This window comes from Apis mellifera, linkage group LG12, assembly GCF_003254395.2.
Source record: "Apis mellifera strain DH4 linkage group LG12, Amel_HAv3.1, whole genome shotgun sequence".
NCBI classification, from domain to species: domain Eukaryota; kingdom Metazoa; phylum Arthropoda; class Insecta; order Hymenoptera; family Apidae; genus Apis; species Apis mellifera.
In genome coordinates, this window is record NC_037649.1 from 7,043,838 (window position 1) to 7,070,978 (window position 27,141).

At 38.7% G+C, this 27,141-nt stretch overlaps 2 protein-coding genes across 2 annotated transcripts; one reads left to right on the plus strand and one right to left on the minus strand.

Moving 5' to 3' along the window:
• Positions 1–1,077: 1,077 nt before the first annotated feature.
• Positions 1,078–18,907, plus strand: LOC410368 (cadherin-23). Its single transcript, XM_006562260.3, has 13 exons — positions 1,078–1,405; positions 7,720–8,026; positions 9,812–10,083; positions 10,360–10,524; positions 11,683–12,363; positions 13,409–13,933; positions 14,048–14,400; positions 14,498–14,712; positions 14,787–15,346; positions 15,422–15,730; positions 15,801–16,095; positions 16,158–17,802; positions 17,902–18,907. Exons 2-13 carry the CDS (start codon positions 7,726–7,728, stop codon positions 18,110–18,112), a joined length of 5,532 nt encoding a protein of 1,843 aa, XP_006562323.1. The 5' UTR covers positions 1,078–1,405; positions 7,720–7,725; the 3' UTR covers positions 18,113–18,907.
• LOC100578276 lies at positions 18,504–26,999 on the minus strand. Its single transcript, XM_003250009.4, has 5 exons — positions 26,052–26,999; positions 24,208–24,593; positions 22,879–23,280; positions 21,244–21,621; positions 18,504–20,279 (listed from the first exon to the last, which is right to left on the minus strand). The coding sequence occupies exons 1-5, from the start codon at positions 26,196–26,198 to the stop codon at positions 19,775–19,777; spliced, it is 1,818 nt and encodes a 605-aa protein (XP_003250057.1). The 5' UTR covers positions 26,199–26,999; the 3' UTR covers positions 18,504–19,774.
• Between the last annotated feature and the right edge of the window lie 142 nt (positions 27,000–27,141).

Genomic DNA, 27,141 nt, shown 5'->3' on the forward strand with positions numbered 1-27,141 from the left:
ATTTCTTCTTTCGAGTAATAATTTCTACGATTCTTATAAAAATTATTCTACGATATTTTATTAATATTTCTCTTTTTTCGGATCGTAAATTCTCGACGAGATTAATATATCTTGATGGAGTACTCATACGAGATGCATCTTACAATGTGTGTAAACTCACTTTCGAGATTCGTATTTTTACTCTTCGATATAATTCTCTGAATAATGAATATTCGAATGTTGTGGTAGGGAATAATTGCAAGGAAAGCTTAAGATTGATACACTGTAAAGATGATTCGCGGTGACACGTAGTCATTGAGTTCTTGGGCTTGTGTATCCTTGCGTGGCTTTTTCTTTATGAGAATCACGTAGAGATCGGTTGCGCGCGTCTCGAAAAGTGGGTAGGGTGACGAGAACGAGGCAACGATAGCTTTGAGAACGAGCATCATTGCGGGACACGGAGAATTGCAGAATGATTACCATGTTTTACACAGCTACGATGTTTCTCCATTCTATCATTTGAACTTTCTAATAATCTGTATGGGAGGAAAAAAGTAAAAAAAAAACAGGCGTATTAAATGCGACTTAAGTTTTTAGTAGATCCCTTTGGAAACGATCGTTGCGAAAAGAAACGATAATGAACCCATTTCGAAGCTCGTTTTAAAAGTTCCTTTTTACTTTTTTCTTTTAAAGAAAATGGTATCTAAGAACGAGGAATTTTCTTGCGAAGCTTTCACTTTAAAAAAAGAATTTTTAAAATTTTAGAAAAGAAATAAGTATCTCCTTTTTCAATATCTCGAAAAATTAAATGTAAAATATATATCCATTCCACTGTAAGTTGTTAATATTTCAAAGATACTTACTCGTAATAAATATTAAAAAAAAAAAAAAGAAAAAAAGAAATGTCACCAAGAAAATGTCCCTTCCTTCCAGATCCTCGACGCACAAATCCCGGCCATGATGGAACCACGAAAGAGACTCACCTGGCACGTCGAGGCACAAAAGAATCAAAAAGGTTTCGCCCCCCTTTCGCTTCCCAGTTACCGGGCACGGACTGTAGTCTCTCCTTAGGCCGAGCCGTTTCTCTCTCTCTCTCTCTCTCCATTCCTTCCACTCCCATAGCAGAGGCCGCATACCTCCTTAGGATGCAGTGTAGACCTGTCCATTGGCTGGCAGACATCGGTTCTTTTTCGAAACGGCCACGACTCATGAAACCGGGCGGATAAAGGGATTACGAACTCGTGTTGGAGACAGACTGTCGCGCGTCGATGCGTCATGAGATACGGTTTACGTGTCGTCCCTTGAGCCGTTTTTTATTTTCCTCGTTTCGCGCACGATTCGATTATGGTAAAGGAAATAACACGTGGTGTGACGATGAGTTGATACGGTGCTGCGAGGAAGAAGGATCTTGGACCGACTTTATGAGGTAAGAGGTCCTTGCAATCTCTCTTTCGTGACCGTTGCTCGCGTTGTGACGTTCGATCGTGTTTCCAACGAAAATTTGTTTCGAGGAATATTTAATTTTCGGTGTTTCCTAATTTTTTTATTCGTTATTATTTCGTTTCTGCAGTTTATCAGTGGACGAAGGGACGATGTTGTTAACGATAGAGCGAGTGGACAAGGTCGAAAGAGACTCGAGTCGTTGGATAGATTCGTTTTCTCGTTCACGTGCTGTTGCCATTTAACCAGAATCTCGATATCGGTTGTTGTTTCGCGAAACAACGTACGATTTTAGACTGTGCGCTATGTTAAAATGGGAATATAAATCTTTGGCGAGGTAAAGGCCAACTAGTGCGAGGCAATTACGGTACGCGAGAGACTTGGTGGTATTTCCTTGACCTTTATACAGTGAGTTTAAGACGTTTGTTCGAATCGTCGAAAGATTCATGGGAGGAGATTTTTAGGATAAGTAAGGATCGGTTTCATCTTCGAGAAACCGATAATATTCGTTGGAGATTATTCGATTTTTACTTGAGGAGATATATAATAACGAATTGACAAACTATGCCGAACTCTCTCGTCATCGTTTTCGCCGGTTCCAGGGAAACCAGTCTGACCGGCGAGTCGAAGTCGTGGTTTCAAGGAACCGGTGTCAAGTTCGTGGAGCAGGAAAAGCTTGGAACGTATCTAAAAATTAATCGCTCGATTTTCTCTTTTAAATTCCGCTTTGAGAAAGACACTCAGGAATTCTTGTCGTGTCTCAAATATCCGTCCATCTATCCATATTTCTAAATATCTTCCACTCTCTATATTCTTACAAACACTCTTCTCTCCCAGTTATAACTCCTTATCTCTCCGTGTAATATCGCGTCACATATCCACCACAAATTACACTTGCACACGTTCTTCGTCTTAATCCCAAACCTATTAATCTTACTTTCAAATCACAAAACCGTAGCTCCTGTATGCTAAATACAAAATATATTGCGTACACATTTTTCTCTCTCGAACTAACTCGTCCACTCGTTTGTTCAAGATCGAAACGGTTCGCTTATTATCGTAAACTACGTGCAAAAAATGTGGGAAGGCAACGGAGATTAACAGAATTCTTCGCGATACGTTTCTCCGAGAAGAATTCTCGTAATCGTTTCTTCGAAGGAAAAAAAGAAGAAAAGGAAGGAAAAGAAAACGTCGATCAACGTACACGCGTTGATACGACGAAAAAAAATGCAGAGGACGAGGAAGATGGAATGAAGCGCGTGGCAGGATGGATAGTTTTCTTAGTCATTCATCCTGGCATCACCTGGTCACACAGTGTCAGGATTCCAACCGCGTAACGTAATGGCGGGGAACGCGGTGGAAGGAGGGGAGGGGAGCCTTCCATAACGGTTTTTTTTTCTTCCTCTCACCGGCTGCCTCTCCTCTCTTCCTCTCGCTTTTCCGCCCTGCTCTTCTCTCCTCTACGCTCCTTTCTCGAACGATTAACGAGTCTAGGACGCCGGCTCTTGTACCGCGGAACAGTTAACCGCTCGTACTCGTTTGCTTTTCGCGCTGTCGAAGAGAAAATCGGGTATGGACAAATCGACTGTGTCCATGGAGAAAGATATTGGCAGCGATAAACTATCGATATAGTATCTATATCGAGTTGAATTTCGTATATTTTATCCGAAGAGAGGAATCGAGAAGAGTACAGAAAATAAATGGAGGGGAGGGATAAGGAGAAATTGAGAATATTGGTACAAAAAGAAAAAGAAGAATTGAAAAGACTCTTTGATATACGATTTCTCTAGAATTGTATCCTACGCCAATGTCGTTGACCGATATCTCGATGACGGGCCGCGAAATTTCATAAGGTGAAGGCGATTTCGAAATCGTCACGTTGCCGGGGTAATCGAGAAGCGATTACGAATCGCTCGTGCTTGGCACGCGGTTTCCGACCGCATCTGGGTCAACGAACGAATCTAGGTAATTTATTCGCCAATGGAATCCACTCTCTGGGAAATTTTGATGTAAGAGCGTGAATGGGTTTTCTTGACGTGTGAATATGGATTGTGTGGACTTTGGTAATTTTCAGATTGTATCAGAAACGTGTATCGGAAGAATTTTTTTTCAAATATTTGGTAGAAGAATATAGGTTAAGCTTGCGGAAAGATTATTTCCAACAAGTAATTTTTTAATTTTTAATACAATTTACTACTTATTACTTCCATTTAATGCAAGTGTAAAATTTTTTTTATTGAACCAAAGTAAATAAATTTCTCTCGTGTATTAAACAACTAATAATACCGTGACACATTTTATCGTATTATATTTCTAGGAATTTGCTTAGAGGAGATTACAAACAAGATTACAAATTTTCTCCCGACGTTTATTATTTGCGGAAGCGAATAAACGCGAGAAGGAAAGCTCTCCATCAGATAGCACAGAAATTAATTCCTGTGAGAGGCATCGTAACGCGAAATAAATTGTGAAATATATTTCGCCGATGATGAAACCGGTTTGCTTCTTTATCACACAACGTAGCCCGTGAAATTGAACTCGATTTAATGTTGTTATTCAGCGTTTTATTGATTACATTACTATGTTTAGGCATCGATGAGCTAATAGTTTGTGAAAAAAATCACGAAGGAGCTTATCGACAAAGAGAGCGATCGTTTCTTTTTTTTTTTCAACGCTATAAATAAGCGGATAAAGTGGAAGATGCAAAGAATGAAAGATAAAATAGCTTCTTTAAGAAAATAACATTACTGAAAAAGGATTTACAGATCGATATTTTAAATAATCGAATTGTAGTTTATACGATTTTTAATATTTATCATTGAAAAGCAATTTTCGAATTCAATTTCATTTTGTCGTTTTAAATATCGATCGAGTGTAATTGCCATTTTTATTTAAATATAACACCATTGAAAAATAATATTCATAATTATAACGACTATAAATTAATATCGTAATACGTATTTGGTGATAAATGAAATAATAAATTTCAAGTCAAATAAAGGATCACGTGGAAGGAATATTTTAATCTGGAATTAGTATGCATCGTTTGCGAACCAATATTTTTCGTTCCATCGCCTAACAAGTGGATCAATTTCGTCGTTTCAAATTGATGAAACGTAACGACCACGTTTATTTCGAAATTGGGCCGCACAGAATGCTTTCATCTTGTTATTATAAACGTGTTTTGAATCACCCATGACCCATATACCGAAATATACGACCAGTTAAACTTTAAACAGCAAATTGCATGCATCGCGGCAATTACCATCGGGCAAATTCATAATAAATACAAGACAACGAACTCGACTTGGTTTAACATCCAACGGGTAATAGGATCGCCATTATTAAATAGAGCATGGAGACGATATATTCTATTTGAATAATTTTATGTCATCATTACATCTCTTGTCGTCGACGAGATTCTGTCCTTTCTGTTCCTTTTATGAGGAAGAAAAATATACGTGAAGAGATTTATGAAATAAAATCCGTTTTAAGAAAAATTATAGATTTTAAGAATCGTGTGCTTTTTCGTGCTTTTCTTCAATGAAAAAATTTGAATTTCTTAAATATCTCGTTTCCAAGAAAGAAAATACATTATCGTAATCAGAAAATACATATATTGGGCCTCGTCATTGTTCATCTACGATACAATATATCCCTTCATAATTATTTCCACGCGATTTCTTATTTAGCTTTATTTTATTCACGATGAAATATCGATCCGAGAATTTTTTCCTGGTTAAAATCGAATCCAATTTAGCCGTTCGATCCGGCCGCCAGTGCAATTTAAGCATTGGCGTCTGATTAAATTGCTATTACAGAGATCCTTTGCTCGAGCGTCGTGGAAATATATAGCGAGTACATCCTGGATTTTAACGCTTCGTGCTTTTCCTCGCTGCACACGTTGCAATAGAAATCGTATGCTGAAACATACGACGGCTTGTTATTGCGGATTCTATTTAAACGGATTACGTAGACTTTCTTGAATGTTTCGTTGCCCATGCGTGAATCCTTGGGAACATCATGGAAACTTTGGTATTACTCGCAACGTTTTGTCCGACTTTTTCTTAGTTATGCATTGAATCGTGGATCAAGTTTCTAGTAAATTTATCATCCCCCCTCCTCGGATTATTAATATGCCGCTACACAGTCTGCCAAGTTTGTTAAAAGTTTTTTTTATCATCGTTAAATTAAAGCGTAGAAAACACGTAGAAAGTAATAGGATTTATTTATCTTCTATCTTTCCATCGCGTTACATTAAAAATATTTTTTTAATCTTATTAAAAAATTAATCAGACTTGTTAATCCACGTAATTAACATAATTAAATTTATCGACAACAACGGTGCAAATGTATTTCGTTTTAATCGAAAGGAAGTTGATCAAATTGGTTTCGATTCTGGCATCGTCTACCAAGTGAGAGTTATGACGACGGAGGTGGAATAACTTGGAAACGCAGTACGCGTTTATCCCAGATGCCGTTGTGCAAGACTTTTGTTCGGAATCTGGAGGCTTTACTAGAAAGTTATAACAGCGTTCGAGATCGTAACAGGCCGCGCTAACCCTAATACGCGCTAACTCGTTGGCCCGTGAAATTTCGCGATCTTGAAATATTATTTCCGCTGATAAAACGACTCGATCGATTATCTCATCTCGCGCTTTAATAGATCGAGGTCATTCCCTTTCCTCGAAATTCGACATCTCCTTACGAATTCTGTATTATCTTTTACATTAAAATAATCCTACTTCCTTTTATGAATAATAGAGAATAATTTATTTAAAAAAAAGAAATTATTCCATTCGTTCATTTCTAATTCTTAAAAGTATTCATTATTGTTATACATCTATTTTCCAAGGATTCTAAAAATAATCTTCTTAGAAAATTTCTTAGAAAATTCTGAAACAATCAAATTCAACTCCGAATTCGGATCCACGAATTCTAGACAAATGTTGAGCGGCGGAACAGGACGATTCAATTTACGGATCGTGGTGCAACAGTTCCGCGAACTCCTGAAATGGAATCTGATTTCTAACGGCTTTTCACCGGCCCGAGTCATTCAGTCAGCGTAAAGTGGTCGGTGGTTGCACCGCCATAGTGGTTCGCCTCAACCGTATTTTTCTCGAAGCGACGAAGAGAAAGAGAAAGAGAGTCGATAATAATCCGCGTTTTACATGGGTGGAAACGGGTGGATCGGGGCCTCCGCGGCGTTTAACCGTTTCCTCTCTCCTGCCCACTCGTCTTTTCTTCTCGCCAACATTTTTTCCAAACCGGCCCGGGATCGTTGATCCCGACAACGCGTGTACGCACGGAATAATCGCGTGGACGATTACTATTTCAGACGTCCGTTAAGATTAGCTTAACGCTCGACGGTTTCTTTCTTTTTTTTTTTGAGGGATACAACCGGTGGGTAATTAATCGACGGAGAGATGGAAAGTGAATGGCTTCGCGATGTATGGGAATTTATACGTGTTTACTTGGAAGATAAACTTTTCGCGTGTATCTTCTCTTGGATCTTTGTAAAAATTTTTCCGACCAGTTTTGCGAAAGGAAACGTGTATTCGTGTACGTATGGATATTTATTATATTGAAAAATTAAATTTAATATTCAATATTGAATTATTATTGAAGGGATGTGAAGAAATTTGTTTAATTCGATTCAATTTGTATTATTTATTTTACACTGTTCACATCGCGTATAATTATTGTTCACGATACATCGGTTCACGATGACCGGAAGTGAACGGATTCGTGACGGAACCACGATATAGGAAGCATTCGCTTGTCACGCAAGAGAGAGCGCAAAAAACTTTTATACGCGTTAAAACTTCTTGTTCCAATTCGTCTTAATGAAAGTTCCGCCTTCGATCCGGAATCGTTCTCGTTAAGCATTTTCATCTTTGAATACACTTTCTAATTCTCTTCCCAACGTGATTAATTAATTTTGCAACATAATTATCAATCAATTACGACGACGAATAACAACACGAAACCATTAATGTTAATCATAGCCTCCGTGTATCAATGAACGGTTATTATAATTGCTAATTAATCGTTAATTAAATCATACGGCAGAGGATGTAACACAATGTATTCACGAACAAACATATAATCATTAAAGAATGAATCTCTAATCCAACGAACGTAAATGAACACATTCTCTGATTCTCGTCGAATAGAAATTCCAAACTTCTGTTTTAACTCCTCCTTAGAGGATGATATAAACTTTTTTTTCTCGTTTCTTTTTTTTTTATTTGTTGTCGTAATAAGAGAGAAAAAAGAGAAAACAATTATCCGATCCAGGTGACGATGTGGACAATTCTGTTGCTCGCGCTCTCCACGTGGTCGTCTTCGTCATGGGGTCAGGTGATCAACAGGGCACCGCACTTCGTGCAAGGTGGGGACATGGCCAGGTTGGCCGTGTCGGAGGGCACTCCACCCGGGGCCCCTGTTTACACTCTGAAAGGAGAGGATCCGGAAGGCTCGAAGCTCCACTACTCGATCAGCGGTGAATACTTCACCGTGAATCGGGACAGCGGTGTCGTTGTTCTGAGAAAGGCGTTAGACAGGGAGAGCCAGGACTTGATCGAAGTCATCATCAGCATAACGGGTAACTATATATATATATATACATACATCTTTTTATCGGTGTCCCGTTACGACGTTACGGGAATATCGATGGATAATTGACGATAGTAGAGCATTAGACACTAATACGAGCTGATTATTACAAATCTTTGTATCTAATTTCGAGATTTTTCAATCAATCAATATTTAATATTAACACAGTGAGATGGTAAAAATCTACTTTTACATTTCTATAAATTATTGTACATCTTTTTACAAGATTTTTATAGATTTCACTGATCATTTTTGACTATCTCTTTCTCTATACTTGCCATTTATAGAAAATATTATGTCCATAACTTTTTCCAATATTTTTCAATGGATAATTGACGATATGTAGAGCATTAAACACGAATGCTAATACGACCTGATTATTACAAATCTTTGTATCTAATTTCGAGATTTTTCAATCAATATTTAATATTAACAGTGAGATGGTAAAAATAAGAAAATCTGCTTTTACATTTCTATAAATTATTGTACATCTTTTTACAAGATTTTTATAGATTTCACTGATCATTTTTGACTATCTCTTTCTCTATACTTGCCATTTATAGAAAATATTATGTCCATAACTTTTTCCAATATTTTTCAATGGATAATTGACGATATGTAGAGCATTAGACACTAATGCTAATACGACCTGATCATTATAAATCTTTGTATTTAATTTCGAGATTTTTCAATCAATATTTAATATTAATGTGAGTTGATAAAAATAAGAAAATCTGCTTTTACATTTCTATAAATTATAATACATTTTTTACACGAAGATTTTTATAGATTTCAATTGATCATTTTTAACTATCTCTTTCTCTCTATACTTGCTATTTATAAAAAATATTATGTCCATAACTTTTTCCAATATTTTTCAATGGATAATTGACGATATGTAGAGCATTAGACACTAATGCTAATACGACCTGATCATTATAAATCTTTGTATTTAATTTCGAGATTTTTCAATCAATATTTAATATTAATGTGAGTTGATAAAAATAAGAAAATCTGCTTTTACATTTCTATAAATTATAATACATTTTTTACACGAAGATTTTTATAGATTTCAATTGATCATTTTTAACTATCTCTTTCTCTCTATACTTGCTATTTATAAAAAATATTATGTCCATAACTTTTTCCAATATTTTTCAATGGATAATTGACGATATGTAGAGCATTAGACACTAATGCTAATACGACCTGATCATTATAAATCTTTGTATTTAATTTCGAGATTTTTCAATCAATATTTAATATTAATGTGAGTTGATAAAAATAAGAAAATCTGCTTTTACATTTCTATAAATTATAATACATTTTTTACACGAAGATTTTTATAGATTTCAATTGATCATTTTTAACTATCTCTTTCTCTCTATACTTGCTATTTATAAAAAATATTATGTCCATAACTTTTTCCAATATTTTTCAATGGATAATTGACGATATGTAGAGCATTAGACACTAATGCTAATACGACCTGATTATTACAAATCTTTGTATCTAATTTCGAGATTTTTCAATCAATCAATATTTAATATTAACACAGTGAAATGGTAAAAATCTAGAAAAGAAAATCTACTTTTTTATAGATTTCACTGATTATTTCTGATTATCTCTTTCTCTCTATACTTACTATTTATAAAAAATATTATGTCCATAATTTTTTTCCAATATTTTTTCACACGTTGTATTCCAAATCGGGGGATAATTTGGGAAATTGGATTCCCAAATGGAGAGATTATTAAAAGCCATGTTTTATTAGACGAAGGAATCGCGGGATCAGAGCCCAACACCGTGTCCCTTCGAAGGGAGATAGCGGTGCTGGACGAGAACGATAATCCACCGGTATATCACGGCAGACCTTATGCGGCGAGGGTACCGGAAAGTGCGCACGTGGGTGGCCTCCTAGTTCCTCCTGGCACGATCACGATCACGGATCGCGATGGTGGCGTAAACGCTGATGTCCACGTGGAATGCGTGTCCGCGTCCCGGGACGACGACGTTTGCGACGTCTTCAACGTTTCCACGGAAAAGGTAGAGTCTTGCAGCAAGATCGAATTTCAGTAAACATAATTATTCTCCAACTTCTTGTATACTTCCTTCGTCACACTCTCGTTATTCTTAATTATTCGTACTTTCTACGCTTCTTGAATTTTTCGAATCGTTTCTCGAGGAAGAATTTCTTGATAAAAAAAAAAAAAGAAATATTTCAAAATCATTTTCAATTCTTGGTATTCTTTTTATTTTTCTTATTTTATACGTGTAGAAGTTAAATTTATTAATATCATTAATTATAAATCATTTTATCAGTTGGCAGAGGGAAAATACGACGTGCAAATCAGCCTAGCAAAGTCTCTCGATTACGAAAGGAGAAATTCCTATTTGATCAATCTTTTGGCCATAGACGGTGCCAGCGACGTCTCGAGAAGGTTACAAGCCAGAGCGACAGTAGCCGTGGACGTTCTCGATGTTCAGGTAAGTAGGCCTCGCCAAGGATGTGCATAACTGTACACCCGGCGCGATCACTCCGTATTTGTTTGCAAGATTATTTCGCGATAATATAAACCGGGAACGGGCGGGCCGTTACCCGGTCACTCTCTTCGTGGAAACATCTGATTATCCTTGTACGCGTTGTTTTCACAAAATAACTTTCACCGGAACCGGTAAATGTTTCCCTTCGTTCTTACGCGTTTTACCTTGATCGTTCTTTAAACACGCCGCCAGATAGGATCGATTTAATTCATGGTTAAAAAAAAAATTACAGATATGTTTTAATTCGATAGTTTTTAATTCGTTAGTTTTAGATAGTAAATAATCGGGGATCTTTCGTTATAAATGAACCTGAGGATAATCTGAGGATACATTTGAGAGGAAAGATTTCTCTCAAAAGCGATAATTATTCTTAATTCGCGGTTAAAACAAATTCCATTAGTTAAGGAGACAATAAAATTCTTCCTTTAAGCAAAAGATTTTACACAACGAACGAATATGTTCTTGATAAATAAATTTCAGTAGATATGTTTTAATTCATTTTAGATAATAAATAATGGGGAAACATTATAAATGCACCTGAGGATAATCTGAGGATACATTTAAGAGAAAAGATTTCTCTCAAAAGCGATAATTATTCTTAATTCGCGGTTAAAACAAATTCCATTAGTTAAGGAGACAATAAAATTCTTCCTTTAAGCAAAAGATTTTACAACGAACGAACAAATATATTCTTGATAAATAAATTTCAGTCGATATGTTTTAATTCGTTTTAGATAATAAATAATGGGAAAACATTATAAATGCATCTGAGGATAATCTGAGGATATTATGAGAGGAATAATAAGAGGAAAAATCTCTCTCAAAAGCGATAATTATTCTTAATTCGCGGTTAAAACAAATTCCATTAGTTAAGAAGACAATAAAATTCTTTAAGCAAAAGATTTTACACAACGAACGAACAAATATATTCTTGATAAATAAATTTCAGTAGATATGTTTTAATTCGTTTTAGATAGTAAATAATGAAGAAACATTATAAATGCACCTGAGGATAATCTGAGGATACATTTGAGAGAAAAGATGCCTCCCCGCACGTTAAAGATTCTACAAACATGTTCTTGATAAATGAATTATTTTCAGGATCAGCCGCCCGTGTTCCTGAACGCGCCGTACAGCGCGGCACTTCCGGAGAACACGGCTGCCGGCCACACGATCCTTACGGTGAGAGCGCGGGACGGCGACACGGGTGAGCCAAGAAGCCTGTTGCTGACGTTGGAAGACGAGGACTCGGGCCACTTCGACCTGGACGTGTCTAGGGAGGGCGACGCGACAGTGGGGAAACTTGTGACCACGAACGTTTCCCTCGATCGGGAGGATCCCAGAATCCTGCAAAATGGCGGTATCTACACGTTCCAGGTGAAGGCGACGGAGTTGATCAATAACGAGATCCCAGCCGAAACCGCCACGTCGATCGTGACGATCGTCGTCACCGACGTGGACGATCTGATGCCCGTTTTCAACCAAAAGTACTTCAATATCACGATTTCGGAGGACATTGGCAAGGACACGCCTTTGCCAGGCTTGAACATGATAGTGAGCGACGGGGACGTGGGGGAGAACGCGAAGTACACGTTGGCCCTCAGGGACGATCCGGGTTATCCCGGGATAAGCAGAGCTTTCGTCGTCGGCCCCGAGGAGGCCCAGGGCCGAGTGCCGGTTGTGGTCAAAGCGAGAAATGTGAGCGTGCTGGATTACGACGTGGAGGATATCGCCAGGAGGCAGCTCGAGTTCGAGGTTGTTGCACTCGTTGCCAACCAAGTGGTACGAATTTGCAACAAACGTTGCATCTTATCTTACTTTAAATAGAAATATTGGGTTGGCGACTAAGTAATTGCGGATTTCAGTTGAAGTTGATGACGACCTAATCAAAACAATAATCGATTCGGATCGTCACAGTACAACATGAGAAGCTTCATGTATCGCATACATGCATTGAAAACCGCTTAAAACAACTTGGCTATGTTCAAAAACTCGATACATGGGTTCCTCGCGAACTGAAAGAAAAGCATTTAACGCAACGCATTAACAGCTGCGATTTGCTAAAGAAACGTAATGAAAATGATCCATTTTTAAAACGATTGATAATTGGCGATGAAAAATGGGTTGTTTACAACAATATCAAGCGGAAAAGATGGTGGAGCAGGCCACGTGAACCAGCTCAAACAAAAGCTGGTATTCGTCAAAAGAAGGTTTTGTTATCAGTTTGGTGGGATTACAAAGGAATTGTCTATTTTGAACTCTTACCACCCAACCGAACGATCAATTCTGTTGTCTACATTGAACAATTAACGAAATTAAACAATGCAGTTGAAGAAAAGCGGCCCGAATTGACAAATCGGAAAGATGTTGTATTCCATCAAGACAATGCAAGGCCACACACATCTTTGGTCACTCGGCAAAAATTATTGGAGCTTGGTTGGGATGTTTTGCCACATCCACCATATAGTCCTGACCTTGCACCATCTGATTACTTTTTGTTTCGATCTTTACAAAACTCTTTGAATGGTAAAAATTTCAATAATGTTGATGATAGTAAAATCGTATCTGATTCAGTTTTTTGCTAATAAAAACCAGAAGTTTTATGAAGTTTTATGGGATTATGATGCTGCCTGAAAGATAGCAAAAGGTCATTGATCAAAATGGGCAACACATTACGGAATAAAGTTATTCAGTTCCATGAAAAAATTGTCTTCGATTTTCTAAAAAAGAATCCGCAATTACTTAGTTGCCAACCCAATAATTCGGTTGAGACCGAAGAATGAATTATTTGAATGAATGAGTTTTCGAATTCGAAAATGAATTTTAGGTGGCCTCGAGCAGGGTTCACGTTCGATTGAAGGACGCGAACGACCACAGCCCGGAGTTCTCCCAATCGGTGTACAAGTTATCTCTTCCTGAAGACGCGGGGATAGGGACACGATTCGGGGACGTGTTCGCGAGGGATTACGACAGCGGCTCGTTCGGCGAGTTGACGTACACGTTGCGCGGCTTCGGCGCCGATAAATTCGCCACGAATCCAAAAACTGGGGGGATCTCGGTGTCCAAGGCGTTGGACTACGAGGCTCAGAAATCGTATTCGTTGACGATGGAGGCGAAAGACGGGGGCGGTAGAGTGTCGGCGGTGAATATATTGATAGAGTTGGAGGACGTTAACGATAATAAACCTGCGTTCGAGCAGAAGGAGTACACGAGGACCGTTCGAGAAGGGGCGACGAGTTTCGATCCACAGATGTTCGTCAGGGCGACGGATGCCGATGGGCCTATGCAAGGAAATGGAAAAGTGACGTACTCCATAAGTTCCCATAACAGTATGACGAACGACGTTTTCAAGGTACGTCGTGGAGAATGATGTTAACAAACTTAAAAAAAAAATGTTCCTCTCAAATAGACATAAACATTATTCGGAAAATTAAGGATAAATTTTTACAGAAATTTAAATTTTCAGATAAATCGCGACACTGGAGAAGTGACAATGGCGAAAGCGGTTCGTTCAGACGACACGGAGAGAGGGATATACGAGTTGGCGATTCGAGCTACGGATGCTGGAACGCCGCCATTATTCTCCGAGACGAGACTGTCGGTGAGAGTGGGGGTACCCGGAAACCAGAAACCCATCTTCCGTGGAAATTACAAATCTAATTTACCAGGACCCAGCACTTATCGAGCGAGGTTGCTGGAGAACGCCTCGCCTGGAACGGAAGTCATTAGAGTCGTGGCGAACGACCCCGACGGGAGAGACAGCTTGTTGCAGTACCACATCGCTTCCGGCGCTAAGGATAATTTTGTTATAGATTCTAGGTAATTTTCACTTTTGCGAAAAAGAAAGAAAGGAAGGATACACTGAATAAGAATAAAGCGAAAAATAAATAATTGCTCGTCCGGTTGGTTCGCACAGTTCTGGCGTTATCACGGTCTCGCCGGACGCCCGTTTAGATCTGGAGAGCGGTGGAGAGAAATACGAGGTGATAGTCTACGCCATAGATTCGGGCACCCCCGTCAGAGAAACTGCAACGACCACCGTAACGGTGAACATGATAGACGTGAACAACAAACCGCCAACGTTCAACGAATCGACGTATCTCGTTTACGTGTCTGAGAGAGCGGCGATAGGTAAGTTTAATTTAATCAAATAAAATATATACGCATATATAAAACTCGTGCCAACTCTCGAAAATTGTTTACAGGCGAGCCAGTGTTGAAGGTAGCGGCAACAGATCCAGACTCGGACGCTTACCTGGAATATTCCATAGTGGAGCCTATAAGGGCTGTGGACAAGACCGGCGTGGCTCTGAAGAACACAGCCCCTTACGATTACAAGACCGCTTTTCGGATAAACTCCACCACGGGTTTGATAACCGTGAATCGGGTGTTGGATTATCAAGTTGCCGCGGTGGTCATACTCACCGTTCAAGTGCAAGATCTGAACGCCGTCGTCGATAAAGAGAGGCAAATCACGAGGGTCGAGGTGACGATATACATTCAAGCTTACAGCGATGACAATCCAACCTTCACCAATCCTGGATGGTCGCCCAACAATCCGACCATCAGGATTTCCGTGCCCGAGGAGCAACCCCTTGGGACCACTTTGCTCATGTTGTCCGCGAGGGAGCCCACCACCGGATATCCCGTGCAGAGGTTCGAGTTGGTGAGGGAAGACGACGACGAGGGATACGTTAACGTCGGTGTCCAGAGTGGGAACGTAGTTTTGAGCAAGAGATTGGACTACGAAGCCCTGAATCAAAAGGTAAATCTATACATAAATTTATATTCAGAAGAAAAATTCAAATCCTTGACTGTTTCCTTTTATTTTCTCTTTCAGTTCATTCAATTTAAAGTACGAGCGCTGGCAAGAGACTACGAGATAACTCGAAAAATGTCCGAAGCCAACGTCATCGTCGAGGTGCAGGACACGAACGATAACAATCCCGTGTTCGCCCAAAAGGATTACAAAATTTCCGTACTGGAATCGGAGAAACCTTCCAAGATCGTGTTAAACGTGAAGGCCACGGACATGGACAGTTCGAACACGGAGCAAGAAGTTAGGAGAGGATACGGCGAAGTGAGGTACTCCTTGATCGGAGAAAATGCTAACATGTTCGAGGTGGAGCCAATAACCGGGAACATCCAGGTTTAACTTTAAAATAATTTATATAATCACTCTGAACGAATCGTCAAATTATTCGCCTGTAAATGTTCAGATCGCCACCAACACGACCCTCGACAGGGAGAAACAATCGGTTCTCCGTTTCTACGTGGTCGCCTCGGATATGCCCCAAGGCGGTGCGGAGCAAAGAAGTACCCGAGCTTTGGTCACGGTCGACGTTCTGGACGTGAATGATAACGCGCCCACGTTCGAGCAGGAGGCATACACGGCTGTGATCCCCGAGAATGCCCCGTCCGGAGTCAGCGTCGTGAACATCACCGCCACTGATCCGGACGAAGACAAAGGCGGAGTGATCAACTACGAGATCATTGACGAGGGTGAAGCGAGCGGTAAGCGAATCGTCGATTTTTTTTACTTTGTCCCTTAATCGATTATTAAATAAATATTCTAGGATTGTTCGAAATCGATCACAAAACCGGGGAGATTTACTCGGCTCGAGCGTTGACAGGGAAGGGTAGAACGGAGCCGTACATAATGCGGATCAGAGGCGAGGACGGAGGAGAGCCTGAATTGTACTCGGACGTGATTCTGACGCTTTACATCGGGGACGTGGTAAGCAACGATGGCGTCCCACTGTTCATCCGGCCGACTCTCGAAGAAGTCGCTTACATATCGGAGAACTCGACGATCGGCAGCCCGGTGTTTCAAGTGGTCGCCTCGGACCCGGACGATCCCAACCTGCCGAACGGGAAGATCACTTTCAAATTTTTGGAGGATGGGAATTTCGGGAAAGACGCGAGCGCGTTCAGGATAAACAGCGAGACCGGTCTGATCACGACCAGGAAATTGTTGGACAGGGAGGCGAAGGACAGTTACACGTTGATACTGGTCGCCCAGGATCTTGGAAATCCTCCCCAACAGGCGACCAGGGTGTTGCAAGTGATCGTGAACGATATCGACGATCACAAGCCTCATTTCAAGCGAAATCTCGACAGCCCGCCCGTTGAGCTCGCCGTGCTCGAGGAGACGCCGATCGGGGCGAAGGTAGGCGTGATCGAGGCCATCGACGAGGACATCGGGGAGAATGGAATGATCGATTACGCGATCGTTTACGGGAACGAGGCCGGCCTGTTCCTTGTGGAGAGGTTGGAGAACAATTCGGCGGTGATAAGGTCGAACGGGCGGCTCGATCGAGAGAGGGCCGACCACCATTTGCTCACCATCAAGTGTTTCCCTTATTCGACGAAGAAGGGGGACATCGTGCCGAAACCTTACAATCGGCAAGATCCCTCCGAGAGACAGGTTCTCGTCAAGGTTTTGGACATCGACGACAACAGGCCTAAATTCAAAAAGGAGAACGTCACGTTGGGCGTTCGCCTCAACGTGCCCATAGACACGAGTCTGATCACTCTGGAAGCTTTGGACGCCGATTCCGATGCTCTTCCGATTAACTACAGCATGGGCAAGGCTTCTTTCACGTCTCTCGTTGACCCGTCCATGTCGAGACGAAAGATCCCCTCTCACCTGTCCCTGAACTCACAAACCGGTGAACTGAGAACGACGGGATCCATGTCGAGTTACGCGGACGGTTACATGGAGATCATAGTGTCGGCCAACAATTCGGTGACACCGGCCAGGGAGACGAATATCACTCTGAGGATATTTTTGTTGCGTGACAGGGACATGTTGAAGTTCGTGTTCTCGAAACCGCCGGTCGAGGTGAGGAAGACGTTGGAGGAGTTCGAGAAATCGGTGCAACAGGCACTCTCCCTGCCGATCAGCGTCAACGTCTACGATACCCAGTTCTATTCGAAGGAGGACAACTCGTTGGACTTCTCCTCGACCAGTTCCTGCTTCCAAATGGTTGGAAAGGAGGCGTACGATCTGGACGAGATGAAGGCCCTTCTCACCGACCCTAAGAACGACGAGTTGAAGAGAGTCTATAGAACTTATCACGTGGAGAAGGTGCAACACTGTGCCCCTCTCGTGGCCAGGGCCGACGCGTCGATGACCCAGATGTGGGTGCTGGCCATCGCTGTCCTCGTCGGCGTTGCCGCGATTATCTCCAGTTGTACGCTTTGTTGCATGCACGCTAAGTAAGTACCATTTTTCTTCTCTTAATGAATCTTTTTCCATGGAAACAAAAAGACTTTCCTCTTAATTATTCGAGTTTCATAAATGAATGTTCGTTCAAGGTACAAACGACAGGTGAAACACGCCCGTTTGCGCGATCAGCCACGACCACCACTGAGCTACGTCTCTTCCGGCCCTGGAATGGTCAGCGCAGCGTCGCACACCACCCTCGGACCCAGCACCATGGTTTCCCTTGGGCCGCACGAAGGCCCTTACGAGTGGGGCGCGGACACCACGCTCTACCATCCGAGCACACTTGGTTCCAGGACGTAAACTCGAGTGCTTGAACTCTGATATTATAGGAGAGAAAAATGTAGATCACTGACTGAACCAAGATTTCTATCGTATAAAAAAAAAAATGAAGCTTCGTGAAAGGTTTCTTCAGCTCGGAGATATTTTATGCTCTGCGATATTACTTAAAGAAAGAGAAAGAATATGCCATATTCGTTGTAAAAATATTATTGAAAAAAAGGTAGCTGATACGTGTGATATCGAGATGAAAATTAAGATGGATGATGTGGTAGGAAATTTTCTCAATCAAAAAGAAAAAAAAAAAAAGAAAGAAAAGTATAACGAATTAAAGTACAAGTGATTACAATCGTAGCTTATTGATCGAATTATTATATATTTGAAATGATGAAAATGGAAGAATACGATTGCAATCTTTTTTTTTTTTTTTTTTAGAAATTGCCATCGAAATCGGTGAATTTTCTTCGTATCGAATGAAAGATGTTTCAGCAACGGTGCAATTTTCTTCGTTAATAACGAGGGAATAGTTTCGAAACAGAGTCAAGGGATTGTATTATATAATTGTTTCAAAGGTATAGGTGATTGTTACGTACGGACGACGAAAGAGTCGAAGAATGGTGCTATAACGTAAGAGTTCGAGAAGTTCGTGCCAAAATAAATAGGACACGTATGAAGTGCGATACTAACTAACTAACTAACTGCGTGAATTGTATATTTCTTAGATTGTACACGAATCTGAAACTCACAAGCGTACGCTGGCATTGTCATAGAACTTACGCTGTTGTAATATATATTCAGTATTTAAGGATGAAATAAAAAGAAGAAAAACATTGTACATTTGAATTATGTCATAAACGAAGAAGAAGAAGAAGAAGAAGAAGGAAAAAAAGGAAAGAAACGTCTGGTCTTATTTCTTATATACGTGACTCGAATACATTGACATTTATGGAAATCGTGACCGAACGTTCACGTTCTGATTCACGTTGGATCTTTAAAACGAATTATTACGTACTTTCTTCGAAAATTACCGAAACATTTTTACTTAAAAAAAGTAATCTTCGATTCCAAAGATCTTTCAATTTTAAATCTAAATATTTGAAACATTCGAAAGAAATTTCCTGTTGCCCTTCAATTTCGACGATCGTGACGAAATATCGGAACGAAGGTACTATCTTGTGTTCCTTTCCTCCATTAGAAGGTACGGTATATACCGACGAATACCAATTTTGTAGACCGTCCACCGTCTCATGGCCTATGAGGCAATCGCGTTCAACGAATATCTTACGTACGATTGCACCAACCAAGATCTTGAGAGCCCTCTCGAACGCCCTCGACGAAAATGTCAAGGCGAGGTGGAGCTATGTAGATAATTTGATCTGATGGAAAATACTAAGAAATACCCGCGTGAAGATTGATGACTGTCCAGTTCAGACAATCATCAATAATCAACGAGAGAAGATGGAATTAGAAATTATAATATATTTTGAGGGAAGGCATTAATGAATTCTTCGCGTGATTTTCAACGGTTGTAACAATCTTTTTATTAGGATAGCCTCGTACATTGATCATCCTTTATTTTTCTTTTTTTTTTTTCTCGAAAATGAAATATTTTTCTCTTCGAATGATTCGTTATCTTAAGATTGGTTTAAAATTTTTTTCCATTTACGATACAATTTTTGAAAAAATTTAAGAAATGCTATCGTTGAATTTTGTAAATCCCTCAATAGTATCGATGCTTTTCAATTGGTCGATACTTTCAGTCTCGTTGATATTCGAAATCTCTTTCGAAATCACAGCAGTAGTGCTGCTACAATCGTCGCATTCATTCTCAATGGTGGTCGCTACAATTTTTTTAGCGTCAACCTCGTATTTCTCGGTGCTCGCGTAATCCTCCTCGATGTTGGATCTGTGATTCGAGGGAAGCTTGGATCTAATCGTGCTAGCTTCTCCCGGATTGTCGCTCGATTCGGCGGAATCGTTGATCTGACGAAACTTTGTAACCTCATCCTTGTCGTCAAGAACCGTTTCTTGGTATCGGGTAGCGGCAAAATTTGTATCTTTATCGTCCACGAATTTCGATTGCTCCACTGCCAAATGCTTAGCTATCGTTTCCAATGGCGACCATACTTTGTCCACGAATTGTTGCCGTTCTTCAGGCGGCATCGATTCCGATCTGTGAATAATATCGTATCTGGAATCAAAAGAAGAAAAAAAAAAGAGAGAATTATTATTCGAGAATAATTTTAATTCAAAAATTTAAATTTAAACGTAAATGTAGAGAAGAGAGAAAGAAGTTTAGGAATTTTGGAATATAAAATGAACAAAAAGATAAATTAATTATTCATCGATATTATATCTAAAATAAAGTAGCAAAAGAAGAGAGAAAAAGATAAAAATTGTGCTCGAGCAAGAATTCATCATCGATGATATATCGAATTCCGATAAACAAATTACTCGATACTTCCTTATTCGCTGTCAATAAAGCGCGTCATCATCCAAGGTAATGGGTTGGAACGGAATCTATCGACAGAATTTACAACGAGCTATCTTTCCCTCCCTCCCTCCCTCCTTCATACCCTAAAATTTAACCGGTGACATTTCACGGTGGCCTTCCTTAATCAGCCATCGAGCCATGCTTTTCGCCCGGTTTTTTCACCTTTAGCCGACGTGGCGCATGTCGGGTGAAAGTATCGCGCGCGAGTTTACCGATCTTCATTGTACATCCTCCAGGTATATAATATTACGTGTGGAACGCGCGTATTGTAACGATTCCACGATCAACCGGTTGATATAAGGTTTGAAACCACGTTTCATCGATCGGGAATAAATCTATCAAGTCACCGGCGAAAGTGAAATCCTTACGTAATTGGGAAGAGGACGATGCAATCAGGTGCAGAGAAAACGTGGGTGGAAAAATTTTCAAGAGGAGCGCGTCACTTACCGAAGATACTATTGGGATACATGGAAATTTTATTTATTATTGTTTGTCTCGATACACTTCAATACTATTTTGTAATCATTAATATTTCCACGGATATTTATTCGTCGACTAATTTCACGGATGGAGAATATAAAATATTTCATCATCGAATATACAATTGGTTTTATATAATTGGATATTTCTTTCTTGCGAGGATCCAAGTATCGAAACTTACCTGCTCATCTTGTTCTTCTTTCTCGGATACAGATTCAAGTGGAATACCATTTGTTGCTTTTCCTCCTCGTCGCTCATAGTCTGCGGGGGCGGAGAATAAAATTTCGGCCCCCTGTTGTACTGAATCGGCCTTCTCACCTCGTAATCCTCTATTGGCACCTGTCTCGGCCTGTTCCCTTTCTTATTTTGATTCTCCGCTATGTCGGTGATCGGATAAATATCCAACATGACGCTGAACGGTTGCGGTTTACGCTTCTTCGAATAATTATTGGAATAAGAAATTGGACTCTCGTATAAAGAGTCCATGGATGTCGGTTTGTAGTAATTTATAGGCCGTCCATACTCGTAATTGTACTTATGAAGACCCGTTGGCGAAAATCTGGAAAAGTTCATTTCGCTTTTTATTTATCAATCGATCCAACCTTCGATCAATCTCCAATTGTAAGAGAGAAATTTATCGAATCGATGTCCAACGACGATAATGTTATATTCCATATCCAATTATTCAAATAACTATATTTCTTTGCAAAGCGAAAATATATTATAGATTGCAAAAAAAAGAGAAGCCAATTGGATTAAAAGATTTCGAAAGATTCTTAGTAGTATCTTTTTTTATCGAATCGATGTCTAACGATAATATTATATTCCATATAAAATTATTCAAATAACTATATTTCTTTGCAAAGCGAAAATATATTATAGATTGCAAAAAAAAGAGAGGCCAATTGAATTAAAAAATTTCGAAAGATTCTTAGTAGTATCTTTTTTTATCGAATCGATGTCCAACGACGATAATATTATATTCCATATAAAATTATTCAAATAACTATATTTCTTTGCGAAAATATATTATAAATTGCATAAAAAAGAGAGGCCAATTGGATTAAAAGATTTCGAAAGATTCTTAGTAGTATCTTTTTTTATCAAATCAATGTCCAACGACGATAATATTCCATATCCAATTATTCAAATAACTATATTTCTTTGCAAAGCGAAAATATATTATAGATTGCAAAAAAAAGAGAAGCCAATTGGATTAAAAGATTTCGAAAGATTCTTAGTAGTATCTTTTTTTATCGAATCGATGTCCAACGACGATAATATTATATTCCATATAAAATTATTCAAATAACTATATTTCTTTGCGAAAATATATTATAAATTGCATAAAAAAGAGAGGCCAATTGGATTAAAAGATTTCGAAAGATTCTTAGTAGTATCTTTTTTTATCAAATCAATGTCCAACGACGATAATATTCCATATCCAATTATTCAAATAACTATATTTCTTTGCAAAGCGAAAATATATTATAGATTGCAAAAAAAAGAGAAGCCAATTGGATTAAAAGATTTCGAAAGATTCTTAATAGTATCTTTTTTTATCGAATCGATGTCCAACGACGATATTATATTCTATATACAATTATTCAAATAACTATATTTCTTTGCGAAAATATATTATAGATTGCAAAAAAAAAGAGAGGCCAATTGAATTAAAAAATTTCGAAAGATTCTTAATAGTGTCTTTTTCGAGAATTTTAATTAACAAATATCACCAGTTACTTAAGCAAAACAAATTAATTTTCATGCTCATATTTCTACTCATATTAATCAAACACTTTGCTCGTCTACAAACCTGACATTAGACGTGGCCAACAGATTCACGTCCGTGGGATGTCTCGGTTTATATTGGTAAAAGGGATCCTCGTTCAAAGGATAAGAGGAAGTTTCATCTTCTTCCGATCTATCGCTGTTGGACATCATCTCCCCGACCCCAGGTGGGAACAAATCGTATTTCTTCGGATTCACGTACACTCCTGCAAACTTGATGCCCCGATTCGGCAGGTCGGCGTCATTAGTCAGATACTTTATGATGTCTTGAATGTTCCTGGACGCGTACGGGTATCTGTATTGGGACAACTGAGGATACCTTTGACGTTTGAAGGCGGTCGGTTGCGGCGTCTTCAACTCCCAGTGAAAAGGAGTCGGTCGACTCTCCTCTGAACTTTCATCCTCGCTCGAGGTTGGGTATTTATGCCTGTTTATAATATATATATGTGTGTGTGTATTTAAACACATGTTCATTGGTACGAGGTTATTAATTTAAATAATAATTGTTTCTTTACGTTAGACAAAGAGTTTGTTATTTGAACGAAATGAAATTGAAATTTATTTTCTAATTTGAGTGAAACGAGGATGAGGACGTGTAAGGGGAATAGAATTTAAAATTTTTTCTGGCTGGGATCCGTTTGAATATCGGAGCAAGGTACGAAAGGATAATAGAGCGATATTCGAGAGGCGAAAGAGATGTTGTCGAAGAGTAGAAAGTGTTTCTCGACGATTAACGATTGAAACGGTGATTTATTATAGGCTGCAAACGGGTACACATCTGGTACAATGGAGCTGAAGATAATCAGTTAATGTAAATTTACACACGTGGAACACGTGAGTGAGAAATGTGTGCGAGAAGTACCAGAGAGGGAATTTATTAACTTTTGTATCGTGAAAAAGAAAAAAAAAAAAAGAAAAAAAAAATGTGACGAATATAATTAATTTAATACTCAAAAGCAGTAATGGATTTTGCAACAGCCGTTATGTAACAGTCGTATTAAATACATAATATCCTTTTACTCGTGCTTATCTCGTACATAAAAATCTTCTCGTTGTCGAAGATTGAAATAAGCCGCTATATAAATCATACTCTTTATGACATTTTTTTTACGACTCACGAGAAACCATATCGAATTTTTTATTTTGTCGTGTATATAAGAAAGATAGTCGCGTAAATCGTCCTGGTATTACTCGGATGGGAAATATTTCTTTAAAATAATTAAAAATGATTTACGCGTAATAAATTTCCCCCCCCCCCCCTAATTTGTCCATTTTATCTTTGTCCCCGTTATAAGATATGCCCAAGTTTCTTGATTTCAATCTTTCAAACAAAGGGGGCAACAAAACATTCTACCTTTGCTTCACACGATAAACAATCGCGTGATTGTCGAACAACTGTTTCCCCTCTGCCGCCTCGTCCACCGATTTCAGCACTCTTTTCCTCAGTTTGAAGTTGTTCAGGTTCTGCGACTTAAACTCGGGATCGGCCACAACATTCTGATCGGCCGCCCCGTCGTAAGGAAACAAATTCTCATAGCTATCATTGTCTGAGCGATCTTGAATGTAAACGGGGCTAGTTCTATTCACTTCTGGCGAAACAGTGGTGTTGTACTGTAATTTTTTCGTCAAGTTCGACGGTTTCTTAAGCGCATTTTGCAAGATGTACATGTGCTTCGATTCCTGATTCAGTTTATTGTTCACCGATGACGCGGACGCGAAATCGTACAGAAATATTCCAATCTATAACAGAAAAAGTGATGGTTTCTCGAATTTAATTTATATCTAATTCGCAACCGATTAAAAATTTCTAATTTGAAAGATACGTATATAAGATAAGGAAAAGAAAAGAGAAAAAACATTTTCTAAGATCTTTCGTCCATTAATTATGAATTAAACTATCTCTAAAGATTAAAATCCGAGAGTCGTGAGAAATAATGCTCCATTATTTTGAAATTTTATTACACATTAGAAGAAATTGTCTATGATTCGAAAAAGATATATAATTTTAAAAAGTCTGTTTCGAATAAATTATGAAATATATTTACAAAAAGTATAGTTTTTTTTTCTAAATCGAAGATATGTATTTGATATATCAATCTCCATCATAGTTTCTCCATCGTTCTCGTTCATTCATTAAGCATCAAACCAGATTCCATTCCTCCAAACTTAATTCGTGTCAAAACACAGTTAACGCCCTATATGTGAATCACGCAGAAATCTGGTTTGCGACGCTTGGCCCGTCATGCATGCGAATCCACAAACGAGATCCTTCTCGGTGAAATTGTTGATTTTTAACCGTGGCGCTACCATGCTTGTTGCATTAATCATGGGAGAAAATCCGCGAGATTGTAATTGCGCCTATTGTTCTTCACAATGGCGCCTCATTAAGGCATCGAGCGATAAAAAAAAAAAAAAAAGAAGAAAGAAAAAAAAGGAACTTTACTTTTGAAAGGAAAGGAACGTTTGTCACTGTGAAACGCGAACGTTTAGTACCACTTTTCTCTTTTCTTTTCCATCTTTAATTAATAACCGTTAGAATCGATTCAACAAATCTCTCAAATTAAATATCCTTGAAAATTAACTTTCTACCAATTAGAAAATTGTATTCTCTTCGCCACGATTCTTCCATTATGAATATTTTAAACGGTTAGTTACGGAAGTGTCTTGTTTGTATAATGCTCGTTAAAAATTTATCGTACGTGCAATATAATGTTTTTTAACACGGTGGAACATAACGCGCTTGTTAACGATCGATACGTAATGCTCCTCGATCATGGGGGCCGAGTCATTGAACTTGATGGATAACGCGCCGATATGCATGGATTTTTCGTGAGTGTTTCGCAGGAAAAGATGAAAGATGGTCTTCTTTGAAAAGAACGAGTTAGATAAGAGATATCTAGGTGAGCAGCGTGCAAATGTTTGGTTTGTGCGTAGAATTACGACTCTTTTCTACGATTTTTCCGTTTTAACAATTTGATCTTTGCAACCTTTTCTGTTAGAAGATGCAGCAATGTGAAGTATATACATATATATATATATATATATTTTCTTGTTAAATATTACGTTTATTAATGGATGACGTATTTCACAATTGCATGAATTATCCATCTTGACGATTCAAAAAGGTGAAGAGTGAGGTATTAGTTTTATTTTCTGATTAGTATCGTAAGAGTATAATATAACATTTGAATTACTTACTAACATCACTATCACCACTACCATAACTCCAATCACGAATTTCCTGGTAATAGAATTGTATCGATTTCTACGATAACGATCACCGTTATCGGAATAAAGTCCAAGCTGAGACGTATTGATTACGGTTCTACGCCCGGTTTCAAGCATGTCCTTTAAATCTGCCGATCCTTATCCTTTCTGATTATTCACACGACATTTTTCGAAATCAATTTTAATTGTTAACACTCAAGTTAATTTTTCGTCACAAGACTTATGTCGATACGGTATAATTATATAAAAATTAAGAGGAAAAATTACACATATTCTATTACGATAATAAAATTTGAATCGATTTTACAAATTCTATTCGTTGCAAGGCCACGAGACTATTCTTTCCAAGCTCCATATACAACTAACGAGCATTCATTTCTCGCAACGGAGTTTTCACTGGTTGGATTCTATCACGAATGTAGAAAATTTCTTTGTACGTGGGGGAGGCTCGCCATGGTAGTAGGAGATAGGTTATGGGCTACTTACCACGAGATTCGAATCAAATATATCATTGGACGATAATCTAAGACAGAATGTCACGATGATACGATTATTGGTGAACCATCATCGTTATCCGGAAAGAGAGTCACTGTACAATTACAGCAGTTGTTGTAAGGAGAATCGATTGCAACAGAGAAATGCGATTCATATTTGGATAACTCTTTTTATCCGAGATTGTTAAGCACGTTTCGTAATATTCGTGTGTGCACAAAGGATGTCGTAGGCGAAAAAGTGATTGCCCGAATCCCTCTGGCGAATCAGGTGTTTGATACTTCACTTTAAAAATATCAAAGATTCGAAAGGTTTCGACGGCTTCAAAAATGAAACACGTTACGACATTCTACTCTTTATACAAATTTTTATTTCTTCTATTTTATGCGTGTGTTAGATGTACAAAATTTACAAACGTATGACGGGAGGTCATCATCATCATCAATAATTTCTCAATAGTCGATCAATGGAAAATTATATATTCTCGCAAGTTGGATCGAATTGTCGCTATCTTACGTTACGATTACACGCATATACGATACGAGCAACCGAGAATCCAGCCCGCTCT